Raw genomic sequence first — 14,224 nt, 5'->3', positions numbered from 1 at the left:
GAGACCAGCCTGGTCTACAGAGCTAGTTCCAGGACAGGCTCCAAAGCCACAGAGAAACCCTGTCTCGAAAAAACAAAACAAAACAACAACAACAAAAAAAAACAAAAACAAAAAAACAGCATAGGCTGCTCTTCCAGAGGACCTTGCTTCATTTTCCAGCATCCACATAGTAGCTCACAACATCTGTAACTCCAGTCCCAGATGATCTGGCACCCTCTTCTGGTCTCCTCACACACTGCATGCATGTGGTGCACATATTTGTAGGCAAGATACCCGTACACATTAAAATATTTTTCATTTATTTGACGATGAGCATGATGGTCCCTGCCATTAATCCCAACGCTGGGGAGACAGAGGCAGGTGGATCGCTACAAGTTTGAAGCTAACCTAATGTACAGGGCCAGTTCTGGCCATTTAAGGCTGCAGAGTGAAACCCTGTCTAATTTGTTTGTCAGTTTATTGCTGAGGGTAAGGGGGAGACTTGAACTGCTAGATGCTAATGAGGTCAGAAGTCAACTCTTTCCTTCTACCACATGGGTCCCAAGAACCAACTCGGGTCATCAAGCTTGGCAGCAAGCCCCTTTATGCACTGAGCCCACTAACCAGTGCCTCTCTTTTTGTTTCCATGAGACAGGGTTTAAAGAGGTGCCCTAGGCTAGACTCAAATTCTCTTACCTCAGACTCCCAAGCACCAGAGTTACAACTGTGTAAGCATCACACCCAACTTTAAGTATTTTTACCTATTTTTTTTTCTTTTTTGAGACAAAATTTCTTTGTGTAGCCCTGGCTGCCTGGAACTCACTTTGTAGACCAGACTGGCCTGAGACTCAGAAATTCACCTGCTTCCGCCTCCCAAGTGTTGGCACTAAATTTTTGCGTCACCATGCCCAGGTTCCATTTGTTTTTTTAATTGAAGTTTTCTGAACAAATATTTACTGGGAAAATGGAGATAAGTCCTCCGTTTGTTTCTTCTTGTTCTTCCTCTTTTGTTGTATTTGGCATTTATTCATTTATTTATTTATGATGTTTTGGGACAGGCTCTCATGTAGCCCAGGCTAGTCTTGAATTTAGTATGTAGTTGAAAAGACTGGCAGATCCCAAGTGCTTCCTGGTCAGTCAGTCTACATGATAAAGGTGTGGGGGTGGGGTGCTTCTTCTTCATGAGAAACCCTGTTTAAAGACTGTAAGGCGAGGGTGACAAGAGGAAGACACCTGATGCACCACAGACACATAGTCACACACATCACACAGCCACACACATACAGACAGACATATACCACACAGCCACACACATACAGACAGTCACATAGATCCACATACACAGACAGACACACACACCCTCTGCATAGCCTAAAGTTTCCTATGCCATGTGACCATTGTACACATGACTGTGACACACGTGTGTAATGGGAAATGGCCTTGTGGGAAGGTTGTTCAGGCTGCTCTTTGTCTGGTTTTGGAGATAATCTTACTGTGCAGCCGAAGCAGCTCTGAGCTCCTCGGCCTCCTGCCAGGTGGCCTGAGCCCTGAGATCACAGGCCTTTGTCACCATGCCCAGCTTAGCTGTTCCTTTAGAATAAGCTGTCAGAACCACATGGAGTTCTATTTTTTCATCAGCACCGTGTTTAATTAATGGGCTTCGTCACCCTGGATCTTCTTAAATTGGTACAGTGAAGGGCAGAGCTTGTGAGAACTCCTGCTTCTGTTAAGGAGGAACCTGGATATCTTCTGGGGGACCGTTTTCTGTGATACACAAGTGAATAAATCAGACAGACTCATTTTTAAACACTAAGCAATGAGGCTGCTGTGGACGCTGAGTACTGGAATCCAGCCCTTGGTGAGGGCTGCCAAATGCCCGTGGGAAAACAGAGTGTGACGAATTGCCCATTTGGGTAAATTGACTTCTGGCCAAACTGGATTCTGGCAGATTGCCTGTGGGGAGCTGGACTGGCCAAAGGAAGTGAAAGTGAAGCTAAGTGGTTTGATTCTGGAAGTTTCTGAACCCAAGACAAATTTCTTACTGTTGTTTGTTTTTCTTACTGTTGTTTGTTTCTTTGGGACAGGATCTCGTGTAGCTCAGGCTAGCCACGTAACTAAGGTGACCTTGAACCCCTGCCGCTCACACACTGCACTTCTGAGAGCAGAGGAAGGTAGAGGGATTGAGGCTGGACAGGGCCAGCATGGCTAGGGAGCTCATCACGGGCGAGGGGAGAAGGGGGTCAGGAGATCAGCTCAGGCAACTTTTGGAAGACCCCATGTCTCAGTGTCCTCTCCACCCTGTCCTTCTCACCATTGTTGTGCCCCTCGCAGAGCAGCTGCAGGAAGCGGAACAAGTCCTGTGTGAATTCATCATCTGCCATGACCTTCTCTCCTGGGTGGGAGGAAAGGGGCAGAGCCCAGGAAGAGTCAGATGCGCCAAGACACAGCACACACATGCACACAACCCATGCACACTGCACACACATGCACGATGGGGTGCTGGGAGGAGCAGCCACTACTTCAAAGACACTCTGAAGGCCACCAGCACCCAAGAAACCAGTGAGATCGTAGATGGAGGCCCGAGGAGCCCTGGGTCAGAAGCTGGGGCCTCAAGTGTCTTTCTACATCAGTGTCCCTCCAATGTCACCACACGTGTGACATCCAGGAGTGACCCAGCAGACATTGAACAGCTGGTATAACCCTGGGCCCCACTCCAGGCTGCAGGGGTTAATGGATTATAGGGGTTGGGGTCATTTGCACACAAGGCTCTAAGCAGGGGAGGACTGGGCTGGGGGAGACTGGGATTGAAAGCCAATCAACTGGCCCCAAAGCCTCAAAAGCAGCCAACCCAAGAGAAGCAGAGGGAGGTGGATCAGCATGGTCCAATCAGAATAGTCATCTGAAAGAAACCAATCAAGTGGGCTATAAGAACTAGGGAATGGGGGTTGGGAATGGGCCAATCAGAGCAGGCGCACAGGGCACGCGCGGCACCAGAGTGGTTGCCTCTGCAAATGCTGACCACCGTCTGGGTTTGGGACGCACAGCGCAGAGAGGGTGGGGTTGGGTATGGGGGAGGGCTTGTCCCGCCCTGGACTGTGAATCTGGGTCAGGATGCCCCAAAATATCCAGCTGAAAAGGGACTTTGATTCTCTTCTAACTTATATGCTATATATGGGGAAACTGAGGCTTATGTTAGATAGAAGATTTGTTCGTAATGTCGCTGGCCTCTGAACTTGGGGAATCTCAACCTTCTCCACAGGATTCACTGGAGAGTCCACCACCCTGACCCTGAGTGTCCCAGATCCTCAGCCCCAGGGGGCATGGGGGTTAGAAGGGGAAGGGTGGGCGCAGCACAGCAATGGGTGGCTGGGGAATTACCGTTTTGGCGATTGATGACTGGGACAGCCAACAGGATGGGAGGAGAAGCGGGAGAAAAGAGGTAAAAGAGACAGAGACAGACAGAAGTACAGTGACACAGTTGGGGACAAAGACACCGACACACAGAGATACGAGCACGGAGAGAAAGAGATGGCCATAAGGAGATAGGAAGGAGTGGGTTAGCAAGAAAGAGGAGTAAGGAGAAAGCGAGGGGAAGGAGAGAGGGAGAGAGGGACATGAATGAGAGAGAGAGAGAGAGAGAGAGAGAGAGAGAGAGAGAGAGAGAGAACCCAAGAGAGGCAGGAGGCAGAGGTCAGGGTGGAAAGTTAGACACGTCAAAACACAGCAAAGAGAAGACTTGATTAAACGGATTAGGGGCATTAATGAACAGCAACCAGAGTGAGACTTGGGGCACGTGGAGGGCAGATCCACGAGGTGATGGGAGAGGTAACACCAGACAGAATGACACCCAGGGCGGATCCCATGGGAAGGGAGACCCTGGAGGGATGGAGGAGGGTCCTCAGGACTGGGGATCACAACCCTGGGGGAACCCGGGGGAACTCTTGGGAAGGGGGATGTCTTGGAGGACCAAGGCTGTGGGCTGGGCAATGGCAGTGGATGGAGAGGGGATCCTGAGGAAGGTGATGTTCCAGGGAGAGGAGGACCCAGAAGAAGGTCTCACCAGTTCCATCCTCGTTCACCATGCCCAGCCCCTCTGCCTTGTTCTGCCTCTCGAAGGCATTGAGGTCCAGGACACTGGGGAAAGAGTGATTGAGGTGATGAGGGTCTGGTGTCTGTCCGTCTGTCTTGTCAATGGCCTGACAGTCCCCACTGTGGCTGAAGAGCCATGCAGGACCAGAAGGAACAGACTAGAGGGCAAGCAGAACCCAAGAGCAGACGGAAGCTATGTCCCGGCCCCACCCCTCGCCTTCCGCAGATCCTCCATCCCTCCCCTCACCCTGTCTACCTCCTGAACAATCTTCTCACCCTCTGCCTGAACCCCACTGGCTCCTACCCTCCGTCTGTGCCCCCCCAGCCCCACCCTCTACCCTAAGCTTCCTCCACCCTGGCCCTGTGAAGAGAGGCAGGTCCAGTACGCAAGCTGAAATCATGAAGAAATGGAAAACACCAGCTAACAAAACCTACAGAGGGGTAGGAAAACATCAGCCGAGGGCATGAAGGGAGGAAAGACAGATGACAAAAGCCGTACAATCTAGTTATCCAAGAGTGCCCGAGCACCCTGCTGCGCCCTCCTTTGAGTTGCCAACAACCTCCCGGTTCTGCTTGTGAGCCGATATTACTACTCTCCTCCCCCTCCCGTTTTTGAGATAGCTCGGGCTATCCTTACACTCTCTGTAATCCTCCTGCCTCTGCTTTCTGAGTGCTGGGGTCCCGGGCACACATCACACCTTCTATCCTTCCTTCCATGCTGGAGAGACTGCCAGGCCTTCCACAGCCTAGGCAGTCACTCTGCCACCAAGGTATAGCGCCAACCTGTAACTCATCCTTACAACTTGTGACATTTGGCCTCCCGCTAACTCTTCTAGTCAACTCTAGAATTCGCACTCCTCTGTGCAGGTCGCTTTCCCTGGCCCGGGACACTATAAGTAGAACAGGAATAGCCCAGGGCAGGAGGACACAGCCACCCAGGAAAGCAGAGCTGGAAGATAGGCAGGGTCCCACCTGCAGGTCTGCATCAGTGCCTGGATACTCTGGAAGAAGCCCACTTCCTTCTTGTCCTTCAGATAATCCAGCATTTTCTGCAGAGGAAGCAGGAAGGAGATGGGGGTGTGGGAGACCTGGGAGCCACTTGGGAACACCCACTCGCACCTGCTCACCCACTCTAGTTACCTGTTGCACTTCGGCATTCCCCCCATTGAGGATGGAGATGCCCAGTTTCAGGGTGGAAGACACCATGGCGCCTGTCTCTCCTGGAGGTAGTGGAGATAAGGCAGAATAAAAAGCAGCCATCACAGGGATGTGAAGGGAGGAGATGGAGTGTGAGCACAGATGCGGGGGGTGGGGGTCACCAAAGGGCAGAAGGGAGATTGAAAGGCAGGCATGCAAAAGGAATTTGCAAAGTGTGTATGCAGGTCAGAGGCACGCAGGGAGCCGGCAGGGTAAGCAGCGAGGGGTGCACCGAGGTTGATGAGGTGGACGTGTGCTCATAGAGGAGGAGGAGAGCGCCTGGGATGCGGGGAGGCAGACGGCACCTTTGCAGGCACTGATCATCTGCAACACCATCTCAGCGGCACCCCGGTTGTGCAGCCGTGACTGCTGGTACAGAAGCCTTTGCTTCTCCATCTCCTTCTCCTGGGGTGTTGGGGGAGCAGGTGTCAGTGGTCAGCAGCCTAGCCGGGGTCCCCGGGGCCTCACCCTCCTCCGTCTGTCTCCCTAGTCACATCTGCCACTCTCCGACAGTGAGATCCCTCCATCCCCCCCAGGGTCTTACACCCTGCTTGTCTCCTGTACCTGGCTCAGGTCTAGGGACCTCAGGCAGATCAGTGCCTGGAGCCTGAGCCGTCTGTGAACGTGCATGCAGAAAAGCCCCACGCTCCTGTGCATCGCTCTCTAAGGCAAACCTGGCATTCCTTTTGCTGTGGAAGTGTTGTCAGAGCCCATGGCTCAGTCACTAGAGCATCCGTGTCCCAAAGCTGCCTCAGACATCAAACACCACTTAGCGGTCATGACAACCTCTCAATTACCCCCTGCTACACCTTGCTTTAGATCCAACTACAGATTTGGTTCTGATAAAGGTCTTACAGTGCTGGCCTGAAACTTCTGGCCATCCTCCTGCCTCGGTCTTCCAAGTGCTGATATTACAACCATGAATCACTATGGCTAGCTTATGTATTTCAGTTTTCAAATATATTTTTAAAAAGATATTTATTTTCTGTGCTTGTGTGTGTGCACCTGTGCGTGTGCATGCACACACACCTGAGGATTTATATATGTAGTTATGCAGTACCCACAGAGACCAGAAGAGGGCATAAGATCCCCCAGAACTGGGATTACAGAAATTTGTAAACTGTGTGTTAGGAACTGAACTCAGGGTCCTCTTGAAGAGCAGCAGCAAGCGCTCTTACCCACTGAGCCATCTCTCCAGCCCTAAATATCTTTCTCAAAGGTCATGGTGCCCCCTAGGCAGGCTTCAAACTCATGATTCTCTTGACTCATCCTCCTGAATGCTGGATTATAGGTGTCCGACACCGCAGGTGGCTCCTGTATTGTACTCTTACCCTGCTTTGCTGCTGTCTCCTCTGAGATACTTCTATCGAGATACTCTCCCACCAGGCTGGGCCAGACACTGTGTCTGGGCTGCTGTACCCACCCATGCCCTGAGTTGGCCCCACCCTCTACCCATGCCTCCCTACACCACAGTGAATAGCTTGTATTATTCATGTTTGCTTCCTGTGTCCTTCACCCTTGAGGGCTAACTCTGTGGCTACCAGGTACCCAGGGATAGCTCTCTGCTCACATCCTCAATGAATGAGAGTCAAGAATTCCCCACCCTCCCTCAGGGACCCCGCTTCCCACCTACCTCGAAGGACACTTCCGATCCCTCCTCTTCACCTTCTTCGCCATTTTCCCCGCCCTCCTCCAGGTGGCAACTCTGGGGAACAGCATTGGTTGTTGGTGAGAGTGGGCCAAGTGAGTGTCCTGACCCCCACTTGTCCCTTCAGTGGGCGGGGCACTGCAGCTGGGGAGAAGGCAACACTACAGAATAGAGGCAGGACTCACCTTTGCCATGATGTCAGCATACGCCATGTACAGGTAATCCTCGTCCAGTTTGCTGAGGAAGGAGGGAGACCAAGTGGTGACACCTCCCCACTTTCTTCTTTTCTTTCTTTCTTTCTTTCTTTCTTTCTTTCTTTCTTTCTTTCTTTCTTTCTTTCTTTCCTTCCTTCCTTCCTTCCTTCTTTGTTTTGTTTTCCAAGACAGGGTTTCCTAGCTGTCCTGTAGTCCAGGCTGGCCTTGAACTCACAGAGCTCTGCCTGCCTCTGCCTCCTCCTTTCCTTTTCTTGAGGTAAGGTCTCGTGTAGCCCAGGTTGGGCTTAAACTCAAGATGTCCTCTGAGTGCTGGGATCCCAGGTGTGCACGCCCATGCCTGGCTGCTGTGGTGCTGGGGACAAATCTCCCAGCTGAGCTACATCCCCTCGTCTTCAACGCTTTCATCTCATCTTTCCAAGGGCTGGGATTACACAGAGGTAGTGCCGTGCCCAGCTTGAAGCTGCCCATTTCATAGCTTTATTTTAGAATGCTGGCAGGTGTTCTCCGTGTCTTTGCTGTGGTTCTATCGGGCAGGTAGGTATATTACCAGCCCCATTTTACAGATATGGAAACTGAGTCACAAAAGATCTTGATTGGATAAGGTTGCATGGCTTGCACTGGGATTTGGCCTACACGACTAACTCTAGAGCCACGAGTTTCCCACAGATGGGAACCAAGGCATTCGGCTTCCCCATGTCCCTTCTGGCTATGATAGGTGGATGTCAAAATCTTGACCCATGAACTATGTACATAGGATTACCAAGGAGAACAAAGATTAAATGCCTTGCTAGGGGTGTGGAAAGGGAAGGCTCGCCTTTCCTCCTGTCTGACACATGGTCACGATGTGAACAGTCTCGGCTGCACACTCCCACTGTCATGCCTTCCCAGCCATGATGGACTGAAATCCACCAAAACTAGAAACAAAATATATTTTCTGAAACAATATTCAGATGTATGCCAAGCTTGCAATCCTAGTACTCAGGAGGCTGAAGCAAGATCATCCTGAGATTCACAGAGAGACTGTCTCAAAAAGAACAAAACCAACTGGGCAGTGGTGGTACACGCCTTTAATCCCAGCACTCATGGGGCAGAGGCAGGTGGATCTCTGAGTTCAAGGCCAGTCTGGTCTACAGAGTGAGTTCCAGGACAGGTAGGGCCACACAGAGAAACCCTGTCTTGAAAAAAAAAAAAACCAAAACCAAACCAACCAAACCAAAGAACGTGAGCCAGTGTGCAAGTTCAGTGACCAGTACTGAGTCAGCTGTAACGAGTACTTCATAGATGGTGATCTATTATTCATTTCTAATTTGGTCTATGTGTGGATTTTTTTTTATTTTTTTTATCTTTTGGTTTTTCGAGACAGGGTTTCTCTGTAGCTTTGGAGCCTGTCCTAGAGCTAGCTCTTGTAGACCAGGCTGGCTTTGAACTCACAGAGATTCGTCTGCCTCTGCCTCCCGAGTGCTGGGATTAAAGGTGTGTACCACCACCGCCCGGCTTATGTGTGGATTTTTGAAACAGGGTTTTCTCTGTGTATCTTTGGCTGTCCTGGAACTCTCTCTCTCTGCAGACCAGGCTGGCCTCCAATTCACAGAGACCCACCTGCCTCTGCCTCCCAAGTGCTGGGATTAAAGGTGTGCAGCACCACTGCCTGGCAAGACATTTTCTTCTAACAAACCTAGGTAGTATTTTCTGTGAGCCCTCAGACAAGATGCTCTTGTGAAGTGTTCAGCCCCTGCGACAATATACAGTAGCTGTTTACTGTATACAATGTGACACCCCTGCAACAGTATACAGTAGCTGTACTGTATACAATGTGATGCTAAAAGGTCGATGATCAGGGGCTAGGAAGATGGTTCAGAGGGCAAAGGAGCTGCCAAGGACGGTTAAGTTTCATTACCTGGACCCACACATGGCTGAAGGAGAGGACACATGAGCACTTTGTACATATATGCACACACAATGAATAAATCTATATAATTTTTTAAAATAGGTCAGCTATATTTTCTTTTTCTTTTTTCTTTTTCTCTCTCTCTAGGGATCTTTGGGATGTTTTGGGGACAGGGAAGAACCCTCACCTCTTTTCGGTCAGAGCAGTGCGGCTGAAATGCAGAACCAGCTGGTGGAGGGGGTCTGGCTTCTTCTCTTCCACCTCTTCCTCCTCTTCCTCCTGCTCTCCAGCTTTCTGGAGGGATGGGGTGAGGGCTGGAGGATGGTGCTTTTGGGGTCCCCTTTAGTCTCCCCTCATAGCCTTGCTGGACTAAAATTTTTTCTTTTCCCAAATCAAGCCTAAGGGGTCCCCATTTCTTTTCTTTTTAATTTTTCTTTTATTTTATGTGCATTGGTGTTTTGCCTGCATGTATGTCTGTGTGAGGGTGTCAGATCCCCTGGAACTGGAGTTACAGACAGGTGCGGACTGCCATGTGTGTGTGCTGGGAATTGAACCTGGGTCCTCTGGAAGAACAGCCAGTGCTTTTAACTTCTGACCCATCTCTCCAGCCCCCAGGGGTCCCATTTCTGTGTGGAGGATCCCCTAGCCCCACCCAGCCCTGCTCCACATCCCCAGGCAGTCCCCGGCTCACTGATAGATCATCTATCATGCGGTCCTCGAAACTGTGGTCTTCGGTCAGGATCCAAGAGGCCTTGTAGCTCTCCAGGAACATGTTACATGCTCGGTGCCTGCAAGGGCAAAGGTGTCTAGGCCACTGTGTCTCCCGAGTACCCTCGCAGCTGCCGCCCTCAGTCCTAAGACTTTACCCTATTGGCCCTCCATCTTCCCCACTCCCAATTCGCTTTCCTTCCTGCAAGTTCCTGGCGCTCTCCTCCTCCCCGGAGGCCTTACGTGGGCAGGTTGTACAGGGGCGTCATCCGGAAACAGGCAACCACTGCCCTCCGGCGCTGCTTGGACAAAAGTTTATGCCACACCGCCTTCTTGGACTTGTAAGGATGCTCCGTCTGGATAGTGGAACGTTATGTCATGTCCTCAGATCCTGGTACTGGCCCGAGTCCCACCCAGCTCTGAGTGGAGCTGCCCATGCGTGTGTAAGTCTACATGCAGAGCGGAACAGGGCTCTTCAGCCAACAGACCCAAGGCATCTTGGGAAGACCTCACTCTAGCCCCAGTGCTTTGGCACACTTGTCCCTAGATGCAATATGCTCTTTCCACAGATTCACACACCGCTCCTTACACACAAGGCTCCATCCCTAGTCCCACCCATCACTAGCAGGCCCCGCCCACAGACGCAAGACCAGGCTCTGCCCACAGCCACAAGAGGCACCCACCTGGTCCAGGTGGTAGAGCACAGCAGACACCTCCTGGACTCGGCGCACAATTTTCTCGGGGTCATCGGCATCTTCCTCGCGACCTGGGACACCGCGGTACAGTGCCATCTGCCAGCGAAGAGATGGGGAGCCTTCCACCTAAGGGGAATAAGGACGCCTGCGTGAAGGCACCTACCTGGCCCCTTCCTACTACTAAGCTTAGGTGGCTGCATGAGAACCAAGGTCCCTTCTTCAGAACTGGCAAGGGGATTAATGGGTCAGAGCCCTTGCTGCCAAGCCTGAAGATCTGAGTTCAATGCCTGGGACCCACGCTGTAGAAAGAGAGGATTAATTCCTGCAAGTTGCTCTCTGACTTCCACAAGCTTGCCAACACACACACTAAATACATAAATTTAACTTAAAAATAAATTTAAAAAAAAGGTCACCCATTCCATGCGTGGTGCTTCACACACACACAGAAACACACACACACACACACACACACACACACACACACACAAAGCGCTTACCTTTCCCTGAAGGTTGAGGTTGTTTTGAAGGAATTCACGCACCTCCTCGTCTGTGTCTTTCTGGGAAGACAAGGCCCACTGGGTCACTCTGGAGTCCTCCCCCTCCCCCACGACCACAGCCCTCTCCCTCCTACACCTGACACCCAGGGCTTGATAGGTACGACCTGGGGAAACAAGAAGAACATAACTGTGGGCTGTGGGTGCGCAGGCGTCTAGGGAGAGTCACAGGCTCACCTTGAAGGGACAGAGGGATTAGTGAACCTTGGCGAGAGGGGGAGGGGGTTACAGGGGACACCGTCAAAACTCAAGTAGCCCAAAGAGGGACTTCTCAGGAGCTGAGTAGTATGGGGAGTTTGGAGGATCAGAGGAGGTAATGGGGGGCTATGAGGGTAACTGGCAAGATCAGCAGAGGGTATAGGAAGTTGGGAAGGTCGATTAAATGTCTGGCTACACAGGGCCAAAAGGAAAGTTAGATGGGTCAAGAGGGACCTCAAGGCTCAAAGTGAGGGTCGTGGGGGCTCTGTAAGACTCTACAGTGTCCAAAGGACATATGTCCTAGGAGGCTAAGGTTGCGGAGTGGCCTCTGGAGTCCCAGGAAAGGAGTCGTTGCAATATAACAGATCAAGTACCCTCAGGGCCTTAGCGGGGTAGGAAACTGTCCAGTGCTTAAGAGGGGTCTTGGGGCAAAATCTTGGAGGGCTTCTTAGGGGTACTGAGGTTGAAAAGAGGTACCATCTTGCCATTCTATGTATGGGAGAAGTAGGTCCTGTGGAGGTTTGGGGGGTCCCAACAGGATTAAGAAGTTCTAGGGCCTGGATTAGTTGATCCTTAGGACCTTTCGGGACCTCAGAGGTTGGGAGTGGTGGTTGTGGGGAAGGGGACAGTAGGATTCTGGGAGGCAGTTCTTTGAACCACAAAGGTTCACTGGGTATCTGAAGACAAAAGCAGGTGAGCCTGAGGGTTCCAGAGGGACCCAGACCTTCAGCCATGAGGGTATATGGGGCATTCAGTTATAAGGCAGTCAGTGAGTCTCAGGAGATTTGAGGGGGGTCTTGATGAAGAGTTCAGAGACTCCAGGTGTCTTGGGGGATCATCAGGGTCTCAGTGGTTATAACACAGCTGTTGGGGAGAGGCTGTTGGGGAGTCCTAAGGTTCTCTGGTTGCATTTGAGGGTTAAAATGTGTCCAAATCCTTGGGTTTCTGGGGTGCAATCCTCAGCATCCTGGGACAAGGCTCAGAGAACCCTAGAGGGTTTGGTAAGCATTTGGGGTCCTACAGGGCTTTGAGGGATCCTATGGTAGGATTCTGAGAGCCTCCCTTAGATTCTAGCATTCACTGGGGTCCTAGGGGCAGGGTGGGGTGGACAAGCACCAGGGCATAGCGGGCCTTGGCCAACACAATGAGGTCCTGGTCGGTGGGAGCACACATGTTTAGTCCGATTGGCAGCATCTTCTTGAGCGTGGCCACAATCAGAGATGTCTGCACTGAGTACCGGTCCCCCCGGCGCTTCTTCTTGGTGCGTTCCTGGTCCGAGCCACCTGACTGTGGGGACACAGGGCTCAGTGCTTGTTCAAGTCCCCACCCCACTGCCCCAGCCCCAACCTACAGCCATTTCACACAATCCAGCTCCCAACCTGTCTGGCAAGCCACCCTCCCTAACATCAGAGTACATGTCTATGTCCACTCTTCCCACCCTGATCTTACTCACCTTGGGCCACAGCCCTCCCCACCCCATCCAGAGCCTGCACCCCAACATCTTACTAGAACCCTTCTATGTCCCTGCAAATTTCCAAGATTTAGTGAGCCTCTCTCAGAAAATTCCTGAGTCCTGTACTATCTTCCACGTTCCAGTCCACTCTTCACACCCCCAAACCATGTTTCCAAGAACAAAACAAAGATGTGGGCCCACAAAGGGCACCAAGAGACAAGATAAACTGGAAGAAAGGGGGAGACACCAAAAGACTGAGGGAGACGAGGACACAGGGGACAGACGATGCAAGAGAGATCTAGAAAGATCTGGAGGCCAAAACACGGAACACAGGGTCCCACAGTCATGTCCTGGCATCTTAGGTGCAGACCCCTCCCTGGCCAAGACCACTCCCATCATGCCAACAAGAAATCCCAGGGGCAAACTGCGGCCAGAGCCCCATCCATGGCGATGCTGAGCATGGTTCAAGTGCCAGACACTGCCCAAGTCCTCACATGCAGCCTTTCTGAGTCTTTAACAAGGCCAGGCCCTGGGCCCATGGGCTGGGTGCCATCAGAGGCTCAAAAAGGTGACATTTGGCAAGAGTCACACAGCTCACTGCATCAGAGGGCTCTACCCACGTCCGCTGGATTCCAGAGCCTCACACATACACCTGTGCACAGCCAGGGCTGCCCCAACCATGCATGGGACACACTCCACCCCCCGGAACTCAGCCCACAATGCATGTTGATTTTTTTTTTTTTTTTGGTAATAAAACCAAAAAAGAAAAAAGAAAAGAAAATCCACCAAAACCCAGAAAAGAAATAATTCAACAACTCATCAAAACTTGTCAAAGCAGAGAGTGGGGAAAGGAGTGGGTGGTGGGGAGGAAGAAGACAAAGATGGAGGATGGGGGCCAGGAGCTAAGGATGAAGGGTGGGGACAGGGACGGTGGGGGGTGGTTGAGAGGGTGGGGCTCTGGGTAGGGAAAGGTATTAGCCAAGGTAAAGCCGTGCAGAAGGTTCCAGGAGCTAAGGACGAAGGGTGGGGACAGGGACGGGCGGGGGGGGGGGGGGGGGTGAGAGGGTGGGGCTCTGGTTGGGGAAAGGTATTAGCCAAAGGCCATGCAGAAGGTTCCAGATGTGGCGCTGACCTGTACATCTCCCGCCTGCTTCAACAGGTTGCAGACAGAGACAAGAAGGGTTACCCCAGCCAGACAGAGCCCCCCAGACCCAACTCCAAGTTAGCCAGTCCCTGGCTTTTCTGCCCCACCCACCCAGCCTTTAGTTGAGCATTTCCAGACCTGGACTTAGAGGGGTGCTGTTTTTTGAGACCCCCCCCCAAAGAGGGCAGTTGTGAAAAGAGAGAAGAAAGGGAGGGTATGGAGTGATGGGGAGAGAAGGAAAAAATGGGAGATAAGAGAAACGGAAAGTAATGGGGTGGGGGAGAGGAAGGGGAGGAAGTGAGGAAATAGGAAGGAGTTGGGTAAGAAGATGGGGAAGGGAAGGAAGAGGGGAGGGGGAGCTATAGGGAGGTAGAGGAAGAGGAGGGAGGAAAGAAATCAGGAAGATGGGGAGATGGGGGGTCATAGAAAAAGCGAGGAGGGAAGGGACCTGAGGAG

At 51.8% G+C, this 14,224-nt stretch overlaps 1 protein-coding gene across 1 annotated transcript in view; it reads right to left on the bottom strand.

Moving 5' to 3' along the window:
• Positions 1-14,224, bottom strand: part of LOC101991252 (ryanodine receptor 1) — a gene marked incomplete at its 5' end in the record, with an annotated part of 90,102 nt that overhangs the window by 36,078 nt on the left and 39,800 nt on the right. Inside the window, 15 exons of the mRNA XM_005371303.2 lie at positions 2,291-2,371; positions 3,358-3,375; positions 4,040-4,113; positions 5,041-5,117; positions 5,209-5,288; positions 5,571-5,670; positions 6,899-6,970; positions 7,099-7,150; positions 9,204-9,310; positions 9,708-9,804; positions 9,968-10,080; positions 10,408-10,545; positions 10,917-10,976; positions 12,288-12,458; positions 13,757-13,771. Of these exons, the coding sequence (XP_005371360.1) occupies positions 2,291-2,371; positions 3,358-3,375; positions 4,040-4,113; positions 5,041-5,117; positions 5,209-5,288; positions 5,571-5,670; positions 6,899-6,970; positions 7,099-7,150; positions 9,204-9,310; positions 9,708-9,804; positions 9,968-10,080; positions 10,408-10,545; positions 10,917-10,976; positions 12,288-12,458; positions 13,757-13,771 (1,255 nt within the window). The remainder of the gene's footprint in view (positions 1-2,290; positions 2,372-3,357; positions 3,376-4,039; positions 4,114-5,040; positions 5,118-5,208; positions 5,289-5,570; positions 5,671-6,898; positions 6,971-7,098; positions 7,151-9,203; positions 9,311-9,707; positions 9,805-9,967; positions 10,081-10,407; positions 10,546-10,916; positions 10,977-12,287; positions 12,459-13,756; positions 13,772-14,224) is intronic.

This window comes from Microtus ochrogaster, unplaced genomic scaffold, assembly GCF_000317375.1.
Source record: "Microtus ochrogaster isolate Prairie Vole_2 unplaced genomic scaffold, MicOch1.0 UNK103, whole genome shotgun sequence".
Classification (NCBI taxonomy): domain Eukaryota; kingdom Metazoa; phylum Chordata; class Mammalia; order Rodentia; family Cricetidae; genus Microtus; species Microtus ochrogaster.
This window is presented reverse-complemented; position numbering and strand designations above follow the sequence as displayed.